Raw genomic sequence first — 22,922 nt, forward strand, 5'->3', positions numbered from 1 at the left:
GTGTTAAAATATAATTTTTCGAGGAAATTTGAACTTCAGAATCTGTATAAAGTATCAATAGACCTTTAACTCGATCTAAAATTTTGTTTTGGCCTGAATTCAAGATGAAATATTGAGCTCAATATATTTGCAGTGTGGTAAAATGTTTACTTTTGCATTGTTGCACAATTTCTGTATCACTTTGACTGGATGTTTTTGTGCGCACATGAACATGTGGGATGTCCTGGCATGCAAAGTACATTTGGGTGCCTTTTGCACTTTTTGGGGAAAATATATCAACATAATCCTTTTTACAATTATACAGCAAATGTGGATGAAAACTATCCCAGGGAAATGTTGCACGCTACCTCAGACCGGTTTTTGAATATGAAGGCCTACCTCTAAATCTAATGTGTAACACGACTGTATAAAAATGTACTTGAATACCTGACGATTGTGTCCTTTGCACATCACAAATACTGATAAGCTGCTTGAAGAGAAATGTATTTTTGTACAATAAACGTGAAAATAATTTACAGTCTGCCTCATTCAGTGGATACAAACGCTTTTTAGGTGAGGTTTATGTCCACTAACCAGTGTATTGGAATCCAATCCAAGTCAACAGCCAGAAATGGCCAAATCTGGAATATACTCCATAGATTTTACACACTTAGCTGAAGGTGGAATACTCGTTTTAACAAATGTTTTTGGCTTTACTTAGTACAGACGTCAGTGGGTTTCAAATGACATTTGGAGAAGCCAGCACATTTTAAGTGTGGTATCAGATTATTCAAGAAATTTCTAGTCACTACTTAGAGGCTACAAACACTTCACGCCTAAAATGTAATACATTATATCTTCTAAAAAGTGAAATCCCAGTTTCATAAAGGCTTTGGAAGTATAGTTGTCGCCAATTTTCTATATAAAAACAAAATTTCATAACAATAAGCATTTCAATAGTCTTTATTTCATAAAAAAGTCAAATTGGTTTATATCAGATTAAAGAAAGTAGAAACCAATAATTATCAGTTATCTGGCGAGGCGTCTCACAAGGGGTGCGCGTCGTCTGACGGACTGACCAGAATGACCTCGACACATGGGACAGGTTTACCCAAGAGTCCAAAAAGAAGGTGAAGTTTCAGACCAAACAGGAGAGCCAAAAACTTGTTTGGGGCAAAATAAAGCGTAAAAATTAAAAGGGGGGGAAAAAAACTTCGGCGGAGTCACATCAACACTTTCTCTGCCCCGTAGTCGCATGGCAAAAAGGCAAACTTGAATTTTTACCAAATTCTAGTTTAGATTAGTACGAGCTGCGGCCACCGAGATCCCGTGGAATGTTTTGTATCCAAATTACAGAAGGCATTACAACAATAATACCGAGATAATAATAAAGAGGGGAGAATCCTTAGTTTTCCACTTCCACTGTCAGCCACGACACCAGGTTACAAGTAAGGACTGAGCACGTTCATATTTTGCTTAAATAACCGTTAGATGTCATCGAGTGGTGGAAGGGTGCACGAGTGTGTTTGGGGATAAAGAAGTAACAGGAGGTAGAAGAGAAAGAAGGGAAAAGACATTCTACTGCTCCTTCTGCTACTTGGGGGGGGGGGGGGGAAGAAAAAGAAAAGGCTCATCTGGCGACAGAGGTCTTAGTCGGCCTCCTCTTCCTCCGATTCAGACTCTGGAGAGAAAACAGGAGAAAAACACAGTTAATCGAAATTTCCAAACACTAAACAAAGTTTTGATTCGATAGAAAATTTGCTGTTATTTTCATTAACAAATAATTGACCATTTTTCTCAGACAACTGTGTGTACAGCAATTTCCTGACTACTGACCTTTCTCTGTGTGTTACGCGATTTTCAAGCCGAGTCACATTTTTCAAGCCGATTTTAGATGCACGACAAAGTTCAAATATTTTCAACTTTTCAGCACAAGGTGTCGAGTGCTCATCGATGTCACACTAGGCCCAGGCAGCCGAGCAAAATCAAGCAAAAAGGAGGCTTTACCACTTCCTGTTTTGATGCCTGGTAGACAGGACAATGGCAAATATAGACCAAACAATAAAACTACATATATAAACAATGTTAGTGGTACTTAATTATGAGGAACTGTATAATTCAAGGTCAACCCATTATTCAAAAAGCCATTGGCTAATGCATGCATGGTGTTGCGTGACCAGCCAAGTGAATTTCTCCAGAGTGTTGTACAGCATAAATATTCACGTCAGACCAATTTTCCGGTTTCAGCTACACAAATGTGACTGTCAGTCATTTATCTTCATCTTAAATCAAAGATGACATGATAATTAATATTACGCATAGTCCCACAGAGTTACCGTCGGTTTGAGCTACACAGGTCTAACTCGAAGATTAAGAATTCCATCATCTTGTGTACTTTCTCACTGATACTTAGGTCATGAGACAATTAATAAAAGCTCTGCCTGTGTCATTCCTGCTGTGACAAGTCAAAATATGTGTTGGGGTAAAAAAAAAAAAAAAGGAAACAGCCCCCAGCTGGAGGTGTGTCTGTTATTTACCTTCCTCGGCGTTCTTCAGCCACTCGACAAATTTTTTCATCTGCTCGAGGAAAACACTCTTCCCCTTGGCAAGGTGGGCTTCGCTGTACCACTTCAGTATGGCCTCTTCGCTCAATACGTCAGCTGCGAGGAGAAGAAGTGACAGGTGTCAAAGCTGTGCACACATTACCGTCAGCATAAGCACAATACGAGTGAGATATGCAGTTATCTTTTCTTGTTTTTCAGATTTAAAGTTTATGTAGAAATAGGTTAGTTTGGACAAGATCTTTTTAAAGAAATCTGTAACCAACCAGAAGCTGAATCTGACTTTAATGACAAGTTCACAGAACAACTTTCAAAGTGGTCGGATCGCTGCGTGAGGGGTTTAACAGTTTAAGATCTAAGAAATGCTGAAAAATGCCATCATACTTCTCAGTGTTAAAAGTGAACAGACTTTTCATAAACCTAGTAGATAATTCATATTAGGTTATTCTGAACGTCGCTCTGTGGGTGTGACACAAACCTTTGTAGAGGAGCAGCACAATCTTTTGAAAGGCCTTCATGAATTGGATGTTGTCGTAACAGTACTCCTGAATCTTCAGCAGCAGGGTGATCTCAGACAGACCCTGGGAGGTGAAGGCTTTCAGCAGAGGGCTGTATTGCTGCGAGAATGCGAGACATGGATAAGAACTAAGAAAGTGGATCGATTTACGGCAGGATTAAGTTCGACCAATAGGTTCTTCAGGTTTGCAACTAATGCAGAGCTTGTTCTTATTCCTTCCTCTGGCAGATTTCAACAATTTGAATATCACAAACAGTACAAAGTCTACCAGAGCAGCAAGACAGGTTTCTGCACACAGCTCTACTTCAGGACATTTACACAGTGAACCCATTTTCAGGTTGTATGTTTAAACTTATGTCGTACCTTCAAGAGTTTGATGGCTTGTTCGGTCACCAGCTCTTCCTTCTTGTTCCACTCCACAGATTTCATCACACTGGTCCAGATCATGCTGATCATCGCCTGCTCAGAGATGCCGGCCTTCTTCATCTCATCCTTGGTGTAGACGATTATCTAAACCAACAGGGACACAAACACCGACGGGTCAGCGCCGCAAAACAACTGTTCTCACACTTATCTTAACTGTTAGCTCCCCCTTTATTTAAAACACATCATTCTGCTTCTACTTTCTGTGACCTTACACCCACAAGGTCTGAATGAATGCAGGTGTGAATATTGCAGAAAAAGAGATGACATGTCTCTGTATTTGTTTATAAGCTAGAGGTTCCCAACTCTCACTTTAGGAGCTCCTCATCTCATCGTCCCTTACAGCTCGAAGTTGCTCAGTAATAAGGTTTTTTCAGCCAGCGACTATTTGGCAGCTGGGTTCTTGTTGCCCAACTTGAACAAAGCACTAAAAGTATTACTGTTGGGCCTCTATTAACACTGAAACTGCGAACTTGTCGTCAACTTCATGACTCATTGTGCAGACACCGCCATCATTCAGTGCACTAGTTAATGCCCGAGCGGCTGGACTGTCAGTCAAACAGAACTATGTGACGTGGCAAAGTCGGAAACAAGAAAAGTCTGTTAATAAAGAGAAACAAAACTTTCTTTGCTGTTGAAGTAAGAACAAAAATAGGACATTACGTATAATTTGAAGACACAACACAAATCAGGCTGTTTAAAACAGACTTCTTATTGTCCACATCAGTAGCTATAACTATTAGAGGTTAATCTCGACCCTTAAGCCGCCTCACCTCCTTCTGAGGTTCACCAAGTGACATCATCTCCTTGAGCTCCTTCTGCAGCTCCTTGCGGGCGTCAATGGATTGCTGGTTTCGGGCGAAGTCGGACAGCTCCTTCAGCCCGGCGTCGGTGAAGTACTTAGAAAAATGTTCGCAACTCCGTTTGTTGGCAGGAAAGAGTTCCTGTGGGCCACATATATTTTTTTTTAAGTTAATCAATACAAATAAGGTGAGTCAACTTTGGTTTTCCTCAAAAGGGATTAATTCCACACTTTAACATACAGCACACAATTTGAACAGCCATTTTGGATTTGTAACAGTTAACCTACCATCAGTCTGTTGTCCATGCCGACTTTGCGGAGACTGCCAGCAACAGAGTTGATGTCCTTCTCGTTGATCCATGACTTAAACAGCTTGACGGCAAAGGCCGCAGATACTCCTAAGAAGAGAGAAGAGGTTTGTTTCCACAATACTCTTAACTGAATATACACAATTCGCCAGGGAAGAAGAAAACCCCTGAAATTTACAAGACAAACACTGTTTTCTCCAAGTGTCCTCACCTTCCTTGACGAGGTTCTCGTTGTAGAGGCTGTTCAGGATGGAGGCTGATATGTTGCCGTTGGCCAGCAGGATACCAGTCAGCATGGCCAGTTTGTTGCGCTCAGACTCAGTAAACCCCTTCAGAAACAGCAGCAACTACAGGCACAGAAAAAGATACATACTTTGGTTGTGTGTGCAAGTTACAGAAGTTGTTAAAGTTCAGAGGGTTTATGTCCCGACAGGTGAAGCGATACTTTCCCCTGTAGTGGAAAAAACTAAGTTTAGTGGAAAATAACTAAGTGTGGTTGAAATCTATTTTACAGTTGAAGAGTAACTTTTTGCAGACCTGTGTAAGACTTTCATGACCTGAAGCGATCTGAAACCTGTATGACCTTTCTATTAGTTATGGACTGTCCAAGAACCATTTATTCCTGTGTCTGAATTCTGTCTCATACTACGCCTACAGAACCAGTCTGAACTGGCTCAGGCAAACAGCCGTAGTTCTTATACAAGATCCTTGCATTTGACGGTTCACGCCATCTTCACTCTAAGATCCCTGTGACTCTGTGTTGATCCTTTCTGAAGAAAGTCCCTATTAAAATACACATAGATAAATTTGGTGTTCCAGTCTCCTGTATTTTCAGATTTCCATCACACCCCGAAGAGACGTTTGTCTTGCAGACTCTTCACAATCTTTATAACATGTCATTGGAAACACCGAAGTCATAAACCGCTGCTTGAATCCGAACTCTGGCCTCTCACTGGCTGAGAGCCGCCCGTGACCCCCCCTAAGAGCTGCCTGTGACGCGACTCAGGTAATAAAAGGGAACCTGGCTCCGCAGCGGAGGAGAACAGAAAGAATTCCCTCCTTTCATCGACATCGCTGTTTCCCCACCACTGAGGAAATCCGCTCATCGCCGTTCATTCTCGGGACGAGATAACGGACACCGTCCTGCGCACCAAGTAAGAGGCTTATGTCTGGGCAGAGACGAATTGAATTGTTAGTTTTATTGTTGAATGTAATATTGTGTCGGACCACTGAGTCCTCGTTTGTTACTGTGTTATCGCGCAAAGTCAAACAGTTGTCTTTCGGTAAATTTAATCCAACATCTGCAGATGGACTCAAAGTACATATCACCTGAATGACATGTACAATGAGCAAAGAACAGGCATGAGTCGTGTCCTGTTATTATTAATTTTAATTAATAGTTATTTTTATTAAAAATCATATTTTATGATTATTGAGAATTAGCCAATGACTCAATCTGCTCCTTTGTGTGCACAACAGCACTGTCAACAAAGCAACAGTTAGTGCTCCACCTGGAATAAAGCAACTGCATATAAACATGATGAAGGCGCAAACACACACACACACACTAAACTACACATTATGAGCTTAGTTTAAAGATGATGTTTCAGAGCAGTCTGAAAACCTCACCTTCTTGATCTCCTCCTCGAAACCCTTCTCCAGGTACTTGTAACGCCTGATCAGTTTGTTAAAAACCTATTTTTGACAAAGAAAAGAAACATTAATCAAAAGCTCTTACACATGCAAGTCATGTCCTCTTAAAATCTATGGATCTGTACAAACGGTAGCAGATTTTTACCTGAGCATAAGCTTGCATCGTCTCCAGGTCTTCTTGTGCCGTGAAGAGGCAGAACTCAGTGCGGGTCATGTCATCAGATAAAGTCCCGCCTGGGGCTGTAGGGATGAAAATAACATGCTCAAGTCAAAAAAAAAAAAGCTAATGCATGGACTCACCCCTCCTGTACACAACACATTTATATGAATGGTTGTTATTGTGCTTCCAGGAACTTGTTTATACCCAAATATTTGTTTCTAATGTCATACGAATCAAAAACGCTAACATTTTTAATAGTGCCTGACCAATAAGAATTTTATTGGGAAAGATATCAATATGATGGAGTAATAAACTGACTTATCAGCTGATATACATTTAATTTCTTTCACTTTATTCTGTAAAATTGCTTATTTTATTGCTTATTCAAACTATTCAAAGCAGTTATCGTATGCACACATGTGAATAACTGGTTTGCTATGGAAACTCACCCAGCATTCCGCCAGCCACCAGGATGTCAAAGAGTGTCTCTGCATAGCGGCGGTAGTCAAGCTTGGCGCCAGTGGCATCAAGGAACTTCGCAACCGCTTCCAAATCAGAGCCAGAATGATTCAAGCCTTGTACGATACTTTCTTGAAACTGAGTAGGGTCAAATCTCTCCTTTTCATCTGTGGAGAGCACACACGTTTGAAAAAACAGCCCCCAGGGACAAAGGCAAGATTTGTGCATACAAAAGCAGAGAAACACAAAATGCAGCAACAATGAACACTGACCTCTTTTCCGCGTTTTGAAACGCTGGCCGGTAAGCGTTGGCTTTTGCTGCTTTTGATTATTCATAAAAGGCACCCTGAGAAGAAAAGAGATAGTTAAGGTTTTCTCAAGCCGTGCAGATGACACGTTAAGGCGCAATTGAAAAAGAAGGAGTTGCTCCCTTTAATTGTGCTTTCTATCTCCTGCGTTTGGGGTGTGGCATGTCTCATATCAGTATCAAAGTTTGACAGCATAAATTATTCTTTCAGTTTGAAAAAGTTGAAAGCCTGGAGCCAATGGTGAAAAAACAAACAAAGAAACCAAACCAACAACTGCCTGAACTGGTGCTGTCTCCATGTTTATCCCAAAACTATCACTAGGCAAATGTCTCTTCACATGAACAAACCTGACCACCTTTTTTTTTGTTTGCTACAATCTGCAGAAACATTGGATCTGAACATTATTTCCCTTTAATAAAAATGAATCTAATCTATAAAACGTTTTTTGTTTTTTTTAAATGGCAAAAACATTCAGTGAGAAACCCAAATATATTCAGTTTGCAATGAGATAAACTGTAGAAAACCAGAAAGTACTCATATTGGAACAAGAAAAACAGATTGGTGTTCTGTCTTTTTGTAGAATCAAATCTTTAAAATCTGCAGAAAACCTCATATTCCATTCAAAATAAAAAAAAAGCCAAAGCCAAGCTGTTGTTATTACTACTGTGGTTTCATAACGGCAACAATTATCGCTGAGCTGTTTTAATGGATGTTAACACAAAAGCAAAGTGAGACAAAAACAAACAAAAGACAATAGCAGGAGGCGGCGTGGAGCCGGTCCGACCGGTCCGGTGCTGCAAGTTACAACCGCGTCAACACGTGCGACTGTGGACCAGGACATTATTTTACTATAGGTTTAAACAAATATAAGGGTACATACTGGCTGCAATGCAATAAGAGGTCTATCATACACAGTTAGCTAATTGCGGGTTAGCATAGGCTAACTCCGGGCCTCGCCATGCTCCGAACTAGCCCTTGTTAGCATGGCCCGCTAGCCACATAGCTAACCGCGTTTGGGTAACTCAACCAGTGCTCACACCGCAACCACCACCGTGTTGACGCCACCCGCCATTAAACCCCGCAATGGTGTCGAAACGCCCATTGACAAAACCGGGATTAACACCGAGATACCGCGCGTGTGAAGGGACGCACGGAGGCTAAATGCTAAGCTAGCTGCCCGAACCGGAGCAAAACCACAACTCGCCCTCCAGCTGCGTCCGTGATTGCAACAATAATCATTTTTTAAACTTCCCAACGTGGAAGGTTGTTCGTGTTCGTGTGGCGGCGGCAGAGAGGCCCGAGGAAGGGCGTGGACGCGAGTACTCACCGAAATTAATGCAGATATAAAACGGTTGTTTAACCAGGAGGGAATCAAAGCGAGTGTCGAGTGTCTGCGCGGACCAAACAAAAAGAGCTTCCGTCAGGATCTCCGTAAGCTCCTCCCACTGCGCACGCGCGCTTTAAAGGGGCTTTCCAGTTCAAAAAAAAATTAAATATGTACATGCACGCGCACGCAAACACGCACACGCACGACTTTGCATTGACTTCTCTCTAACATACATATAGATATATCCAGAGCTGCAGGATAACAACTATTTTTATCATTATTATTATTATTATTAACAATACTACTTATCATAAATTAATTATTATATGAACTGCTGCTGCCATCATTAATAATCAATATCATCTTCACACTGTTATTGTTTTAATTATAACTAGTCAGCGCTGATGGCTCTCTCTCTCTCTCTCTCTCTCTCTCTCTCTCTCTCTCTCTCTCTCTCTCTCTCTCTCTCTCTCTCTCTCTCTCTCTCTCTCCAATGAGGGAGTTATTTCTCTCCACAGTCGCCAAAGTGCTGCTCATCGTGGGAACTGTTGGGTTTCTCTATAAAAATGTTAAGGTCTTGACCTCCAATGTAAAGTGCATATATACTGTAATATTGACTACGATAAGTAATCACATTGCATCATGATATTCTGTGTACACTACCTGCTGACCTTTCCAATTTCTCAGGGATTCAGTTGAAATAATCAATCAATGAGTTGATCACCAGGAAATCCATTGGCCACAATATTGACAATTTTCATGCTCTAATTTCAGTTTGTTATATGCGAGGTCTTATGCTTTTCTCTGTTGTATAACATGCATGCAATATAATTGGGAGATTAAGCAAAACAAGATAAATTAAGATATGACCTTTACTTCAAGAAAACAGAAAATAATAACAATTAAGAAAAAAAATGTAATTGGAGCAACTATGCTGCTTTTGGGCTTTGGGAACTGGAACCATTTGAATTTTCCTTCCAAGGGACGACATGTGACATGAGCGGGGGGGATTAAAGACCTGAGAACCCGGAGCTCAACATTCAACCACATCATCATGTCTTCACCAAGTGAGCTGATCTTCTTCATCAATGGAAAAAAGGTGAGAGCATCAACCATCAACTATTTATTCCATTAATTAGATATTGCTGTAATCAGTGAATTGACTGTTTAATTAGTTGTTTTATTAAAAAGGTAACATATAATGTGTTTTTTTTTACCTTTTCCATGTGGCTTTGGGGTTTTGGATTGCTGACCACTTATCCCTGCCTGCTTCAACTCTTTCTAACATTGTGATTTGTGTATTTTTTTTTTTTTATTCATGTGTGAATATATAGTCTATGTGCGCTCTAGTTTGCAGTCTCACTTAACGCAAAGTGTTTGGAGTTTAACTTTGATTGAATGCTGTGCAGAAAAAGTTTGGATATACAGTAAATGCACTTATTGTAAGTCGCTTTGGATAAAAAAACGTCAGCTAAATGAAATGTAAAATATTTATGTTAGAAAAGTAGCAACGAGAAGCTGTTAAACTTTGCTGTAATTTCCAGAAGGTAATATCACAAGATGTGTTATAAAACGTAATAGAACTCATGGATGCTTAAAGTTGAAGTTACAAATACCTCGAAAACCCTCCAGTGCTTGTTTGTGTAAGAATCGAAGAATTGGTTCAACGCTCTGAGACTAATTTATGATTTGAGGCTGCATGATTAAAACTGACTGACTTATTAATTTATATTAATTAATATTAATTTGTGGGATAAATGAAACAGTTACACAACTAATATTCTACATGGTAATTATTAAAAGAAGTAATTGACTCTATTATATCAAAAGGAGATGTGTTTCAATTGTCGGGTTGGATTGTGGAAAAATGCAAATGTCAACTTTAATATGTGAAACTCTATATTTGTTTTCCAAAAAATGGTCTGTTCCAAGCGTGAATAATTAGTTTGTTTTGCTCTGTCTGTTTAAATCTGGAGGATAAATTGGATGGATAGAGATGCAAGACAGGCGAGAGCATCTTGCGTCTCCCTGTGCCTTTTTAGTCACTTTATACATAGACTGTTGACTTTGTGTTATATAATGTTTTAATGCCTGAATAAAAAAGATAAAAAACAAACTTTCGTATGTATTATTAAAAGGCTAGGTAGACACGATTCTGGCTCATGAGAGTCAGCTGACTCCCCCGTCCCCCGTCCCCCGTCCCACCATGTCACCACAATGTGATCAATTTTTAACAAAAGAAAGGTTGTTTGACCACAAGTCCTTCCGACCATTTATTTTTTAAGGTTTAATTTGAAATTGACATCTTCTATTTCTGTCTCTTGACTTCTGTTCTCCGTTTCATAATTTGAACTTTGTTTTTACCTTCTTGTCTTTCCTTTCTTCCAGGTGGTCGAGAAGAATGCGGATCCAGAGGAGGTGCTGCTCAGCTTTCTGAGGAGAAGAGGTGGATTCTATTCTTCACCCATTTCAAATTAAAGTCAAAAACCACCTCATCTTAAAAGCACAGTGTTAAACAAGATTAAGAATTAAATTAGGAGAGAAATAAGGGATTTATTTTATTATTATTTTTATTAAAAACTAGAGTGGTTGTGTGGCTCTTTGGGTCGGTGCATCGGTTTCAGTCTATATACTTTTGTCCTCATATTAGGGCACCATGTCCGTACCCTTGACCTTTAACCTTTTACTACGCAAATCTGCAGCTGGTCTGTGAGTCCAAGTGAACATTTGTGCCAATTTTAGAGGAAACCCTGGAGGTGCTCCAGAAATAATGTGTTTCTTTGTGCGGTCACAGCGCTCCTGACCTTTGAAAAACTGGATTCCAATGAGGTCATACGTGAGTCCAATTGAACGTTTGGGCCAAATTTGAAAAAAAAAATACCCTCAAGGCATTCCTGGTATCTCGTTCAACAGATGTTCAACCTGAAAACACCAATCAATCACTGGCATTGCCGAATAAAAACAAAAGAGATTTAAGTTGTATAATTGGACAATAACAAAAATTATAATATCACATGTAAAATTTCTATGTATTTATATCATGCTACTCTATTTGCCACAAATGTAAAGTAAATCTCAGACATAATGTAATAACTGTTTTTTGGGGGTGTTATGTCTTGTCTTTGCGACCAGCTGGTCTGACGGGGACCAAGAATGGCTGTGGGAGCGGAGGGTGTGGAGCCTGCACTGTCATGGTGTCCAGATACAGCCAGCACCAGGAAAGAGTCGTGTATCCTTTTTTTGGTTCTTTCATAACGGTTTTAGTGCACATATACTTTATTTTAGACTTTGAAAAGCAGGCTTTTTTGAAATAAGAGTTCTGCATCCGTGACCTTTAAACCATGCAGACACTATACTGTGAACGCCTGCCTGCAGCAGATCGTCACCCTGCACTGTGCTGCTGTGGTGACAGTCGAAGGCATCGGCAGCACCAAGACCAAACTGCACCCTGTTCAGGTAACAAGTCTCTCTAGTCCACCACTGTTTTTACTGTGGAGAGTCTCACCTGATCTATGTTCATTTTTCTGACCTGCAGGAGCGAATAGCGAAGGCTCATGGGTCTCAGTGTGGCTTCTGCACCCCGGGGATGGTGATGTCCATGTACACCTTGCTGAGGAACAAACCTCAGCCCTCCATGGAGGACATCAGGGAAGCTCTTGGAGGTAAAAAATAAATAAATAAATAAAAATGTGTATGCCAAGACCGTACAATCCTTGTCAACATCAATTAGCCTGGATGGAATTAACAAGATTTTTTATTTGATAAACTATGTTGTGTTGTTTGAGCTTTAATTTGCATTAATAAAAGATTTTACAGATAGACAGGATTCAGCAGTAGAGATTGGATTAAATACTTTTACTTAAGTACTGTAGCAAAGTACAATCCAAGGAATGTGAGTATTTTCATTTTATTTATTTTCCAGGGAACATTTGCCGCTGCACAGGCTACAGGCCAATTATTGATGGATTTAAGACTTTTTGTGAAAGTGAGGTAGGTTCATCGCTTATGACCAATTTTCCATGTGGGGCCAAAAACATCACAACACTGAAACATGTACTATTTTCACCAGACCTCTGCCTGCTGCCAAAATGGAGGAGGAGGAGGAAAATGCTGTATGGAAAATGGAATGAACGGCAGTAACAGCATTGACAGCGAGGAAAGTGATGTATGTCCAAACGTTGAAAACACTTTTGTGTGCTGTAGTGTAAACTTTATTTGTATATTGAATGTGACTGTTATCTTTTCTTGCCTTCGTCAGATTTCTGAAGAACTTTTCCCGATGGACGATCTTTTACCTCTAGATCCTTCTCAGGATCTTATCTTTCCTCCGGAGCTGCTGGTGAGACTTTTTATTTGAACACAAAAAAACAATTACACTGAAATTGTGACCTCATGAACAGAGTAAAAGACTTGTGAACTGGTTTTCCTTCGGGTTGTAGATAATGGAGAAGAAACTCAGTGGGGATGCTCTTTATTTCCAAGGACAGAGAGTGAATTTGGTGGCTCCCTCTGAGCTGTCCCACCTCATGGAGCTGAAAGCCAAACATCCCTCAGCTCCACTGATTGTTGGCAACACAACCATTGGTAAAGATAAACTTCGCACTTCCCTTCACCTTGTATGCTCATATTTCCCCCAAATAACGTTAAATGATAACCACATGATTGTAGGGTGGAGAGATTCATTGTGGTCTGCTTTGTATTTCTTGTCAGCTGATTACATACATTACTGTCATTATCATTGTTTCTTACCAGGGCCAAAGATGCTTCTGAAAGGAATCCACCATCCTCTGCTTGTCTACGTCGGAAGGATTTCTGAGCTCAGTGCTGTGACATGGGGGGAAAATGGTGGGTTGACGTTTTTTTGGTTTTGTTTATTCTAATTAATGCAAATATCTACGTTATATATTCCTGACGGACAATATCACCTACCTTCAAGTTATTAATGACTTCCCCTCATTATATTTGAATATTTTATAATTTTTGTCGGAGCTACAGCTTCAGAAACAATGCATCAGGAAAACAGAATCAATATAAATAAATGACCTTTGCCCTCCCACACATCTACGTCCCCCTCACCTGTCTGGCAGGTGTGACAGTTGGAGCCGCCTGCAGCCTCAGCACATTGAAGGAGGAGCTGGAGAGGGCCGTGGCGGAGATGGAGGAGGCGAGGACCAGAGGATACCGGGCGCTGCTGCAGACTCTCCAGTGTCTGGCAGGGAAACAGCTACGCAACATGGCGGTAGGTCCCTGATATAAAATCTGTTTTATTAAATAATAAAGCAGATTTGAATTAGTTTACTTGTAAAGGCCAATGACTTCACTTAATCACCAAAATTATCCAATTAATAATACATCATGCTAATATAGAGAACTTTCTGCAATGTGTGAAAAGTATCAAAGCTGATATAAGTCAGATATAACACATTAAAAACAACACGAGTTTAGCCAAAGTGCTTTTAACCATGGCAAAGAAAAAATACCGCAAGTAGTGTCAAGAGAGAGATGCAATAAAAGATAAACTAGATAAAAATAAATTAGATAAGTAGTAAACGTAACACAGTCATAAGACAGAATCAGGATTTATTAGAAGCAGGGTTAAAACTTTTTTTATGGATGTTAAATTAGGTTTTAAATAATCGGTAGTAGGCCAAGACCTGATGTGGAACAGGCGGTTATTCCAGAGCTTAAGGCGGCAAAAGAGAAGAGGTCAGCCTCATTCACACGAGACAGGGAGATTGAAAGGAGTTATTGTGAGGAGGAAAGGAAAACCTATTGACCTGGGGGCAGAATACGGGATCAGGAGATCAGTAAAATAGTGACGGGCAAGGCCATTGATAGGTTTGCAGACCAATAGCAAAAGTATTTTAAAATCAATTCTAAATTTAACTGGTAGCCAGTTTGTAGCTTATCAGTGCGAGCAGCAGAGAACCAGAATAATAATAATACATTTATCTTTGCAGACAATTGGTGGGAATCTCCTCAGTGCAAATCCCACATACGACCTTAGCAGTGTTTCGGCTGCTGTGGACTGCACACTGCACGTCGTCTCCAAAGGTAAAGTGGCTTATAAATGTTTTTGCACCGTAGAACCAGAGACTGTAAATAGAGAAGGACACCGTGACAGCTCCCCGAAGGTGGAGCCAGATCCTGTTCATTTGTTTCCATATTTCTTGTATAATCCATCAGCGTGTTGTATCAGATAATTGTGTTGGGCACTACAATGATCACTTGATGACCCATAATGACTTAAAAGAAGATGATAAATCTGTGTGACTAATGGATGTATCACACCCCTAACGTCCTCAAATAGCTGTGTCGACCCCCAATCCCATGAAGCATCAGTTGCAGATGTACGATAACCCAGGCCTGGTCTTGACTACACAGGAAGTCTTCAATGTTATCTTGTGTGTTTTTCTTCAGATGGGACGAGGGACATTCCCTTGAATGAAAAGCTCTTCACTGCCTTTGGGAAAACGGCCCTGAGGCCCAATGAAGTCCTGCTGTCCATCAACATTCCCTGCTCCAAACCTGTGAGATGTGCTGCTTTAACATTCCTACCTCACATGCTCCCTCTTCTGAGAAAACTTCACACACTCTGACTTAAAAAGAACCGATTTATTGTGACCTATGACCTGACCAGACAATTGTGATTTTGCATGATAACGAGTCATGACCATCAATTATCCCGGAGCAAACCATAACTTATGGATTGATTTTCTACTCGTTAGAAACAAACTACTACGTGACCTTTCTTAAAAAGAATTGATCACGTTCATTCATGGCTCTAACTAACAGGATAACTTAAAAACAAGATAACTGAATGGGGACGGATTTCTTCAATTAGCAGAATCTGGTTTGGTGTCTGAAGAGAAAAATGAATAAATGTTCAAAATGACTGAAAGGTGTTTGCAATAGACAAAGAAATGACACATAGATCTACAGCGAGACGCGAACACTCGCCTTGTGACACTGTGACTCTCCTCAGTGGGAGTTTGTGGCAGCTTACCGACAGGCCCAGAGAAGAGAGTTCGCCTTTTCCTTGGTGAATGCTGGAATGAAGGTGGTGATTAGGGAGGGAACCGACATCGTGGAGTCCCTCAACATCTACTACGGCGGTGTTGGACCAACTCTAGTCCGACCGGGACGGACGTGCCAGCAGCTCGTTGGACGGTATGTTTGCATTTTTAGATTTTGCTGCAAATTGCTAATCAGGGTCGTAACTGAACAAACTCGTGTGTCCTCCAGGCCGTGGGGCGAAAATCTCCTCACTGAGGCCTGCCACTTCCTAAAGGAAGACGTGGACGTGTCTTCATCAATCCACGGAGGGAAGGGGGAGTATCGCAAGAGCCTCGTCTTCAGCTTCTTCTTCAAGTTTTACATGCAAGTTGTCCTGGAGATGGGAGAGAGGGTGAGGAAACTGTAAATAAAAAACAATATTTGTATGTGTAAGAAAATACTATTTTACATAATAAATGATAATTTCAATACTACGTTTTAGGGTGTTTCAGACATTGGTCTTCCCCTGGAGTATCTCAGCGCACTCAAGCCTTTCAAGAACGGAGTTCCACAGGGTCAACAGTCCTACCAGGTCGGATTGCAGCGCTTAAATCTTGTGCTGCATGAGAGCGAATGATACTTGGCCTGTGTTGCCAAAAGCTGCTGGTTTATCTAATTCCATAATTTCACCAGAGAAAACTGTGAATGGATTTTCCAGTGGGGGTGAATTTTACAGTAACCAAATCATTTTTCTGTTTCGTAAGAACAGTTTTCAGCAAACCAGAGAAAATTCTTCTGCTGTTTTACAGTCAATTATTATCAGTTTACTGCCATTTAGGCGGTCAATCATGCTGTAGAGTATTTTTGTGCCTCATTATTTAACGCTTTGGCATCTTTCTCCTTCTTTTTGAACGAGAAACTGTAAGTTCATCATTTAAACCTGATTTAGTTCCCAGACAGAATAAAAAAAAAGAAGAAACTGTTTAGATGATAACCTACAATGAGTTTTTGTTTTCCACAGTCAGCTGACGCTGGACAGAGTCGAACAAAGCCGCCTCTGTGCTGCACGCAGCTCCGTGTCACACTCCTGTCTCCGTGGCATACGTTTATCAGATCAAACAAATCAGCTGCCAGATCATTCCCGTTCTGTCCCTCCTCCTCGTCCACAGCTTGTGTCAGAGGCCCAGCCCTCCTTTGACCCCGTGGGGCGTCCCAGCATGCATCAGTCTGCTTTCCAGCAAGCCACGGGTGAAGCCAAGTACTATGACGACCTGCCACCGGTCAAAGGAGAGCTCTTTATCTTCATGGTGACAAGCACGAGAGCGCACGCTAAAATCACGTCAGTATCATTTTCTTGGGAGTCACAGCTTTAGGCTTTAAACCATCAGACAAAAAGTAATCACTTCCAACAATGACTCTCTTCATGAACCAGTAACGTGGACCCGTCCGAGGCCCTGGAAATGCCCGGTGTGGTCACTGTAGTCTCGGCCGGAGACGTTCCCGGGTCGAACTGCAGACTCTGGTTCAACAACCCAGAGGAACTCTTCGCCACAGAGGAGGTGCTGAGAACTACTCATCACACACATGTGCAGGGAAAATATATGATTTAAAACATATCCTCGTTGGGGGAGATAAAAAAATGAAATTTTACATTTTTGGTTGATTATTAGTCTACATTTACATATTATCAGCCAATAGTCAAGTATGCATGCTGTATTATTGTATTTGTAATAATAGATTTGTGTACTTAAAAATGCCGGCAGGTGTTTTGTGTGGGTCAGATCGTCTGTGCCGTGGTGGCAGAGAGCAGGGAACAGGCCAGGAGAGCAGCCCAGAAGGTCCAGGTCACCTACCAGGACCTGCAGCCTGTCTTCTTCACCATTGAGGTCGGGCATTTTAATATTTTCTCAATGTTTGTGAAGGCAATAAAGGGGGCTTCATTTGAACTCTGTTTGTCTTGTTTTATTCTCCAGGACGCCATAAAGCACAAGTCTTACTTTGAACCCAAGAGGAAGGTGGAGAGAGGGGATGTGGACGAAGCGTTAAAGACAGCTGAACGTGTTCTGGAGGGTAAAACACCTGCACAGGAACATCCTACGATCTCGAAACACGTCTTCTTGCTATTTGAAGTTTAATACGTGGTGTTATGTGCAGATGAGATCTATATGGGCGGGCAGGAGCACTTCTACATGGAGACTCAGGGACTGATCGCTGTTCCCAGAGGAGAGAATGAAGAGATGGATTTGTTTGTGTCCACTCAGCACGCTGCCTTCACTCAGGTCAAAAGAAAAAAACAATATCTCCTTTCCTTTTTTAAGAATGACGCTCTTAAACTTATTGAGTTGGTTTTGTGTCTTCGCACCAGGACCTGGTTGGCATGGCGCTGGGCATCGAGTCCAACAAGATCACCTGCCACGTGAAGAGGCTGGGCGGAGGGTTCGGAGGAAAGGTGATGAAGATCGCGTGCCTCTCTGCCATCACTGCAGTCGCAGCACACAAGTGAGAAAATCAAACAGCCTGACTGGGCTTATGCATGAGCAGCAGAAATGATCTCAGAGTACAAAAAACCTAGAGGCCACAACAGCCAGGAGATTTGTGTAACTTGTGAAATGGGATTTTAATCTCTCCAGGACTGGGAAGGCCGTGCGCTGCTGCCTGGAACGAGGGGACGACATGCTGATCACTGGCGGCAGACACCCATTCCTCGGAAAGTACAAGGTAAAAATCAACATTTGAAAATCTCCACTTATGTCATATGTAGTGTTTAACATGCTAAAACAATAGCTGGTGAGTGTTATTTTGTTGAACTGTCCTGTTCCATCTCCAGGTTGGGTACAACAGCGACGGCACCATCGAAGCCGCCGACATCATTTACTACAGCAACGGAGGATGCACACTGGATGAGTCCTCATTCGTGAGTTAACAGAAACATGGACAGTGTGCGAACCACTTTAAATAAAGAGTCAAAAGACACTGTCTGTCCCAAACCATCAATCCAACTTTAACTGAACTGAAACTCAAAACTTGTGGGTTTTCATGTTGTAATCCTTTCTGTTTCAGATTATGGACAAAGCGATCCTCCACATGGACAACGGCTACAAAATCCCCAACCTGCGAGGTCGGGGCGTGGTGTGCAAGACCTACCTGCCGTCTAACACGGCCTTCCGGGGCTTCGGTGGGCCTCAGGGCCTCATGGTGATGGAGAGCGTCCTGCACGAGGTGGCAGTCCGCTGCGGCCTGCCCCCTGAAAAGGTCAGAGGTCACCGGGATGTAGACGGGGGATGTTTCGGTCCTAAAATGGTTTCCAAAAAAAAGAGCATTGTGAGATCACAGTGACCTTGACTTTTGACCTTCAACCACCAAAGTCTTATCAATTCATCCTTGAGCGCAACTGAACTTTTGTAGAAAATTTGTAGAAATATTCTGGACAGGTTCTCGAGTTATCGTAAAAGTTGTTTCATCATTATATCAGAGAGAATGTTCATTGAGTAAATGATTTCCTGCTCCAGGTCAGAGACGTAAACATGTACAGGGAGGAGCAGAGCTACACACACTACAAGCAGCCGTTCTGCCCCACCAGCATGGTTCGCTGCTGGGATGAGTGTCTGGAGAGGGCCGACTACGAGGATCGGCTCCGAGCAATCCAGCTCTTCAACTGCTCCAACCGCTGGAAGAAGAGAGGCATCGCTGCTGTGCCGCAGAAATTTGGCGTTGGCTTCTCCAAAGGTTTCTGTAATCAAGTGAGTGTTGAAGTGTTGATTTGACGTTGTTGAGTTTTTCACACATTTGCTTTTAAAGCCTGTGGGGGGATTCTAGCAGCTTTGAGGGTACGACAGTTTCCCAATGCTGTTTTCCCGATTGTAAATGTTTATCAAAAGTAAACTCACCTAATAGAAGGATATTCTTTAACTTTTTTAAGGTTGATATCATCGTCTGTGCACATAAACTCGGGCTTTCATTCACTTGTGTTTCCCAGGGTGCATCTCTGGTGAACATCTTCAAAGACGGCTCAGTGCTGGTGACACACGGAGGGACAGAGATGGGTCAGGGCATCCACACCAAGGCCATACAGGTGAGATTTAAGCTTTTCGAAATTCTTCTGTGTTCTTCAAGATGATGGTAAAGCAAAGGAACAATATGAAACTTGTTCAACTGCATTCTTCCCTCATGTTCCAGATAGCGAGCCGTGTCCTCAAGGTCCCCATGTCTTCCATCTTCATCAAAGAGACGTGTACAGGAAACGTCCCCAATGCGGCACCGTCAGCTGCCTCGTTTGGCACCGACGCTGTGGGCATGGCCGTCAAGGTACCTGCTTATGTTTAAGAAATGGTTTCAGTGACAGAGCAGTGGGATGTGGAGATTTCCTTTGAGATTTGTCTTCCAAGTTCTTTTCAATCTCAATCATATATTTACACATATTCTTATATTAATAAATATTCTTTTATTATCTTTTAGATTGGTAGGTAGGCATATAGGTCGAGAGGTGGGTATGTAAGCAGGCAGGTAGGTAGGTTGGTATTGTTGATGACGTGTTGTTTTGATTTTTTTTTTTTCAGGATGCTTGTGAGAAGCTAATGAGACGCCTGAAACCACTCATGGAGGAGAATCCCAAAAACACATGGAAGCAATGGGTAACTGATCAAACAGCACAACTGCTTTTATAAACGTATTTGAAAATGAGAACGAAAAAGAAAGCTGAAATGAGTTTACCTTCTCGCAGGTCAGTGATGCTTTTTTCCAGAAGATCAGTTTATCTGCAACTGGATTTTTTATGTAAGTAAATTATTCATTAAGATCTGATCTGGGCACAGTGATGGAAATTTACTTAATAACTTCTTAGTTTATGCTTACAGCAGACATTTCCATCTAGGGTTCAGCTCGACATAAACTTTATGGTGCGGCCACTGTCTAGAGAAGTTGATCCTGAGGTCACCTGACTTCTATAGTGACCTTTGCTGTACTCTGTGGTGGGACTGTGTTTGTCCTTTGTTCCAAGAACTCAGCTGACTGACAACACCCTCACCATGCATGATACTATTTCCTCTCCAACACATTTAGGATGCAGCCTATAAGTCACACCTCCACAGACACAGAACAATACATTCCCCCCCACCACCCCTGCGTGTTTTTGGTCAGGAGGCAACCCACACAGAGACATTTCATCTCACTTGCAACCTCCACCTTGCCTGTGTGATCCTTTCTGCAGAAAGCTTTTACAAATAAACTCACAAAGACAACTTGTCTCAGAAGCTCGTTTGTTGACCAATTTCCACCACAGCACCTCAAATCCAACTTGTTTCTAAAAAGTGAAGAGCACTATGTGTGTGTGTGTGTGTGTGTGTGTGTGTGTTACAGGGGACCTGCCACCAACGTGGACTGGGAGAAAGGTGAAGGTCAAGCGTACTATTACTTCACCTACGGTGCCTGTTGCTCTGAAGTGGAGATCGACTGTCTCACTGGGGATCACAAGGTATTTCCACTTTTTACTATTACTTCTAATTACTTTTAACTATACTTCATTCTGAATTTTATAATTCCTATTTTTCATTTTGAATAATTCATCACACATAGTATAAATGTAATAAATTGTAAATATATAAGTGAGAAACTTTTTTCACTGTTTTGTTTGTTGCAGAACATTCGGACTGACATTGTGATGGATGTTGGGAAAAGCATCAATCCTGCTTTGGACATCGGACAGGTGCTCCTCGTCCTTCATCCTGCTCCTCCTCTTCGTCAGAATCCATGAATTATTATCTGGGAAATTAGCAAAAATGTCCTATCTCACAATGTTAAAGAAAATGAAAAATAAAAATCCTTGCTCTGCCCCTTTGTCCGGGTCCATTCCAAAATTTAATGAGTTCGTTCTTGGCCCATGTCCCATTCTTTCACCAAGTTTCCTGGAAATCTGTTCAGTAGCTTTTGCTCGTAACAAATATTTATCACCCCAGTGACACATCCTGCCACAGAACAGAACTGTATTAATGTGTTTCCTGGACAAATCACATCAGTGTCTGTGACGTTTACCAGGTGGAGGGAGGCTTCGTCCAGGGCGTCGGCCTGTACACCATCGAGGAGCTGCAGTTCTCCCCGGACGGAGTCCTGATGACCAGAGGACCGTCTCAGTACAAGGTGCCAGCGCTCTGCGACGTCCCAGCTGAGTTCAACGTGCATCTGCTCGCTGACTCCGAAAATCCTCATGCCATCTACCTGTCCAAGGTAACACAGGGGACCAACCCTAAAAAGGACTTCAATCAAAAGGAGGATTCTTTATGAATACAATCATTTGTTTTGTTTTCCTGTTTTACATTGATAAATCTCTCCTTCAGTGCACTGCTGTGTGTCTTGTTGTTCCAGGGTATAGGTGAGCCTCCACTCTTCTTTGGCTCCACTCTTTTCTTTGCCATCAAAGCAGCCATCGCAGAGGCTCGCAAAGAGAAAGGACTGGGCGACACGTTCCCCCTGAGCTCCCCGGCTACAGCCGAGAAGATCCGCATGGCCTGCCAGGACCAGTTCACTGAGATGGTACGAGCATGATTAGGACTGGCAGCATATTTTTTAAACAGAGTCAGACTTGGGATGTTTGAACAGGTGAACTGATGCTAAAGCTGAAAACTAAATTATCCAGCGGAACCCAAACTTTATTACACCTGTTCAAACATGTCGCATGTTCACATTTCACTGTCACAACTCATTTAGGTGAAAATGTGAAAAATTGCACATCGCACAATGTTAAAGAAAGTGGCCCATGTCTCATCCTTTATGGAGTTTCTTGGAAATCCGTTCAGTACAACAAAACAAAAGAAACAAATGGAAAGGGGTGGAAACATAATCATTTGCTAACAGTGCAGAATTTCCCCGTTTTCTTTAGCATTCTAACAACCACTGCTGACCTCAGTTCCATTATACAGTTACAGTCGATGCTGTGTACATATCTAATAAGTAGACCAAATAAATACACACTACCAAACACCACAAATGCTTTTCTAAACGTAGATTTGAAAATGAGATTGTGTATGTGTAAGAAAACAAAAAAGCATATGTATACAGTATATAATTATATTCATCAGCCCAAAGGAGATTATCACCACGTGAGGCGACAGAGGGCGCTGTTGCTCAATAGAAGTTATAGAGTGTTTACCACTCACCATACGTTTTCACCCAGTGCTTTCTCCTCACTCATATGTTTGCCAACCCCTGATTAACAGCCCTTCCTGTCGCCCTTGCAGGCCTCATCTCAGACGAACGGGCCTGCGACTCCGTGGTGCATTCAGGTGTGAGCGTCCTCGGTCCACAAGGAGACAAGTCAGGGTTAGTTTACAGACGATGATGGACTCTCCACTGTGGCACCTCTAAAGATACTCTCATCAGTTAGAGCCTGTTATTTCATGTCATCATTGTTTTGTTCTGCGGTTGTGTCCTGGTGCTA

The 22,922-nt window shown here is 41.8% G+C and overlaps 2 protein-coding genes across 3 annotated transcripts; one reads left to right on the forward strand and one right to left on the reverse strand.

The window, feature by feature from the left end:
• Positions 1-926: 926 nt before the first annotated feature.
• On the reverse strand, positions 927-8,652 carry bzw1a (basic leucine zipper and W2 domains 1a). 2 transcript variants are annotated; one of them, XM_034613938.1, is made up of 12 exons: positions 8,498-8,652; positions 7,135-7,208; positions 6,853-7,029; positions 6,389-6,483; positions 6,220-6,285; positions 4,802-4,937; positions 4,571-4,680; positions 4,254-4,424; positions 3,421-3,567; positions 3,019-3,157; positions 2,517-2,639; positions 927-1,660 (listed from the first exon to the last, which is right to left on the reverse strand). In XM_034613938.1, exons 2-12 carry the CDS (start codon positions 7,196-7,198, stop codon positions 1,629-1,631), a joined length of 1,260 nt encoding a protein of 419 aa, XP_034469829.1. In that variant the 5' UTR covers positions 7,199-7,208; positions 8,498-8,652; the 3' UTR covers positions 927-1,628. The 2 variants fall into 2 exon arrangements, with proteins under 2 accessions (XP_034469829.1, XP_034469838.1); XM_034613947.1 differs by lacking the exons at positions 7,135-7,208; positions 8,498-8,652 and having other exon boundaries at positions 6,478-6,483; positions 6,853-6,930.
• Positions 8,653-9,551: 899 nt separating this feature from the next.
• aox5 (aldehyde oxidase 5) lies at positions 9,552-22,869 on the forward strand. Its single transcript, XM_034614242.1, has 34 exons — positions 9,552-9,596; positions 10,886-10,943; positions 11,630-11,726; positions 11,845-11,953; positions 12,033-12,159; positions 12,420-12,487; positions 12,567-12,662; positions 12,756-12,836; positions 12,937-13,081; positions 13,250-13,342; positions 13,585-13,736; positions 14,458-14,551; positions 14,918-15,027; positions 15,483-15,905; positions 15,996-16,085; positions 16,663-16,832; positions 16,926-17,052; positions 17,257-17,379; positions 17,467-17,563; positions 17,648-17,772; positions 17,859-17,992; positions 18,124-18,211; positions 18,321-18,407; positions 18,554-18,745; positions 19,003-19,233; positions 19,470-19,565; positions 19,670-19,798; positions 20,050-20,124; positions 20,214-20,266; positions 20,849-20,963; positions 21,129-21,194; positions 21,524-21,712; positions 21,851-22,018; positions 22,723-22,869. Exons 1-34 carry the CDS (start codon positions 9,552-9,554, stop codon positions 22,771-22,773), a joined length of 4,104 nt encoding a protein of 1,367 aa, XP_034470133.1. The 3' UTR covers positions 22,774-22,869.
• The last annotated feature ends 53 nt before the right edge of the window (positions 22,870-22,922 follow it).

This window comes from Hippoglossus hippoglossus, chromosome 2, assembly GCF_009819705.1.
Source record: "Hippoglossus hippoglossus isolate fHipHip1 chromosome 2, fHipHip1.pri, whole genome shotgun sequence".
NCBI lineage: Eukaryota > Metazoa > Chordata > Actinopteri > Pleuronectiformes > Pleuronectidae > Hippoglossus > Hippoglossus hippoglossus.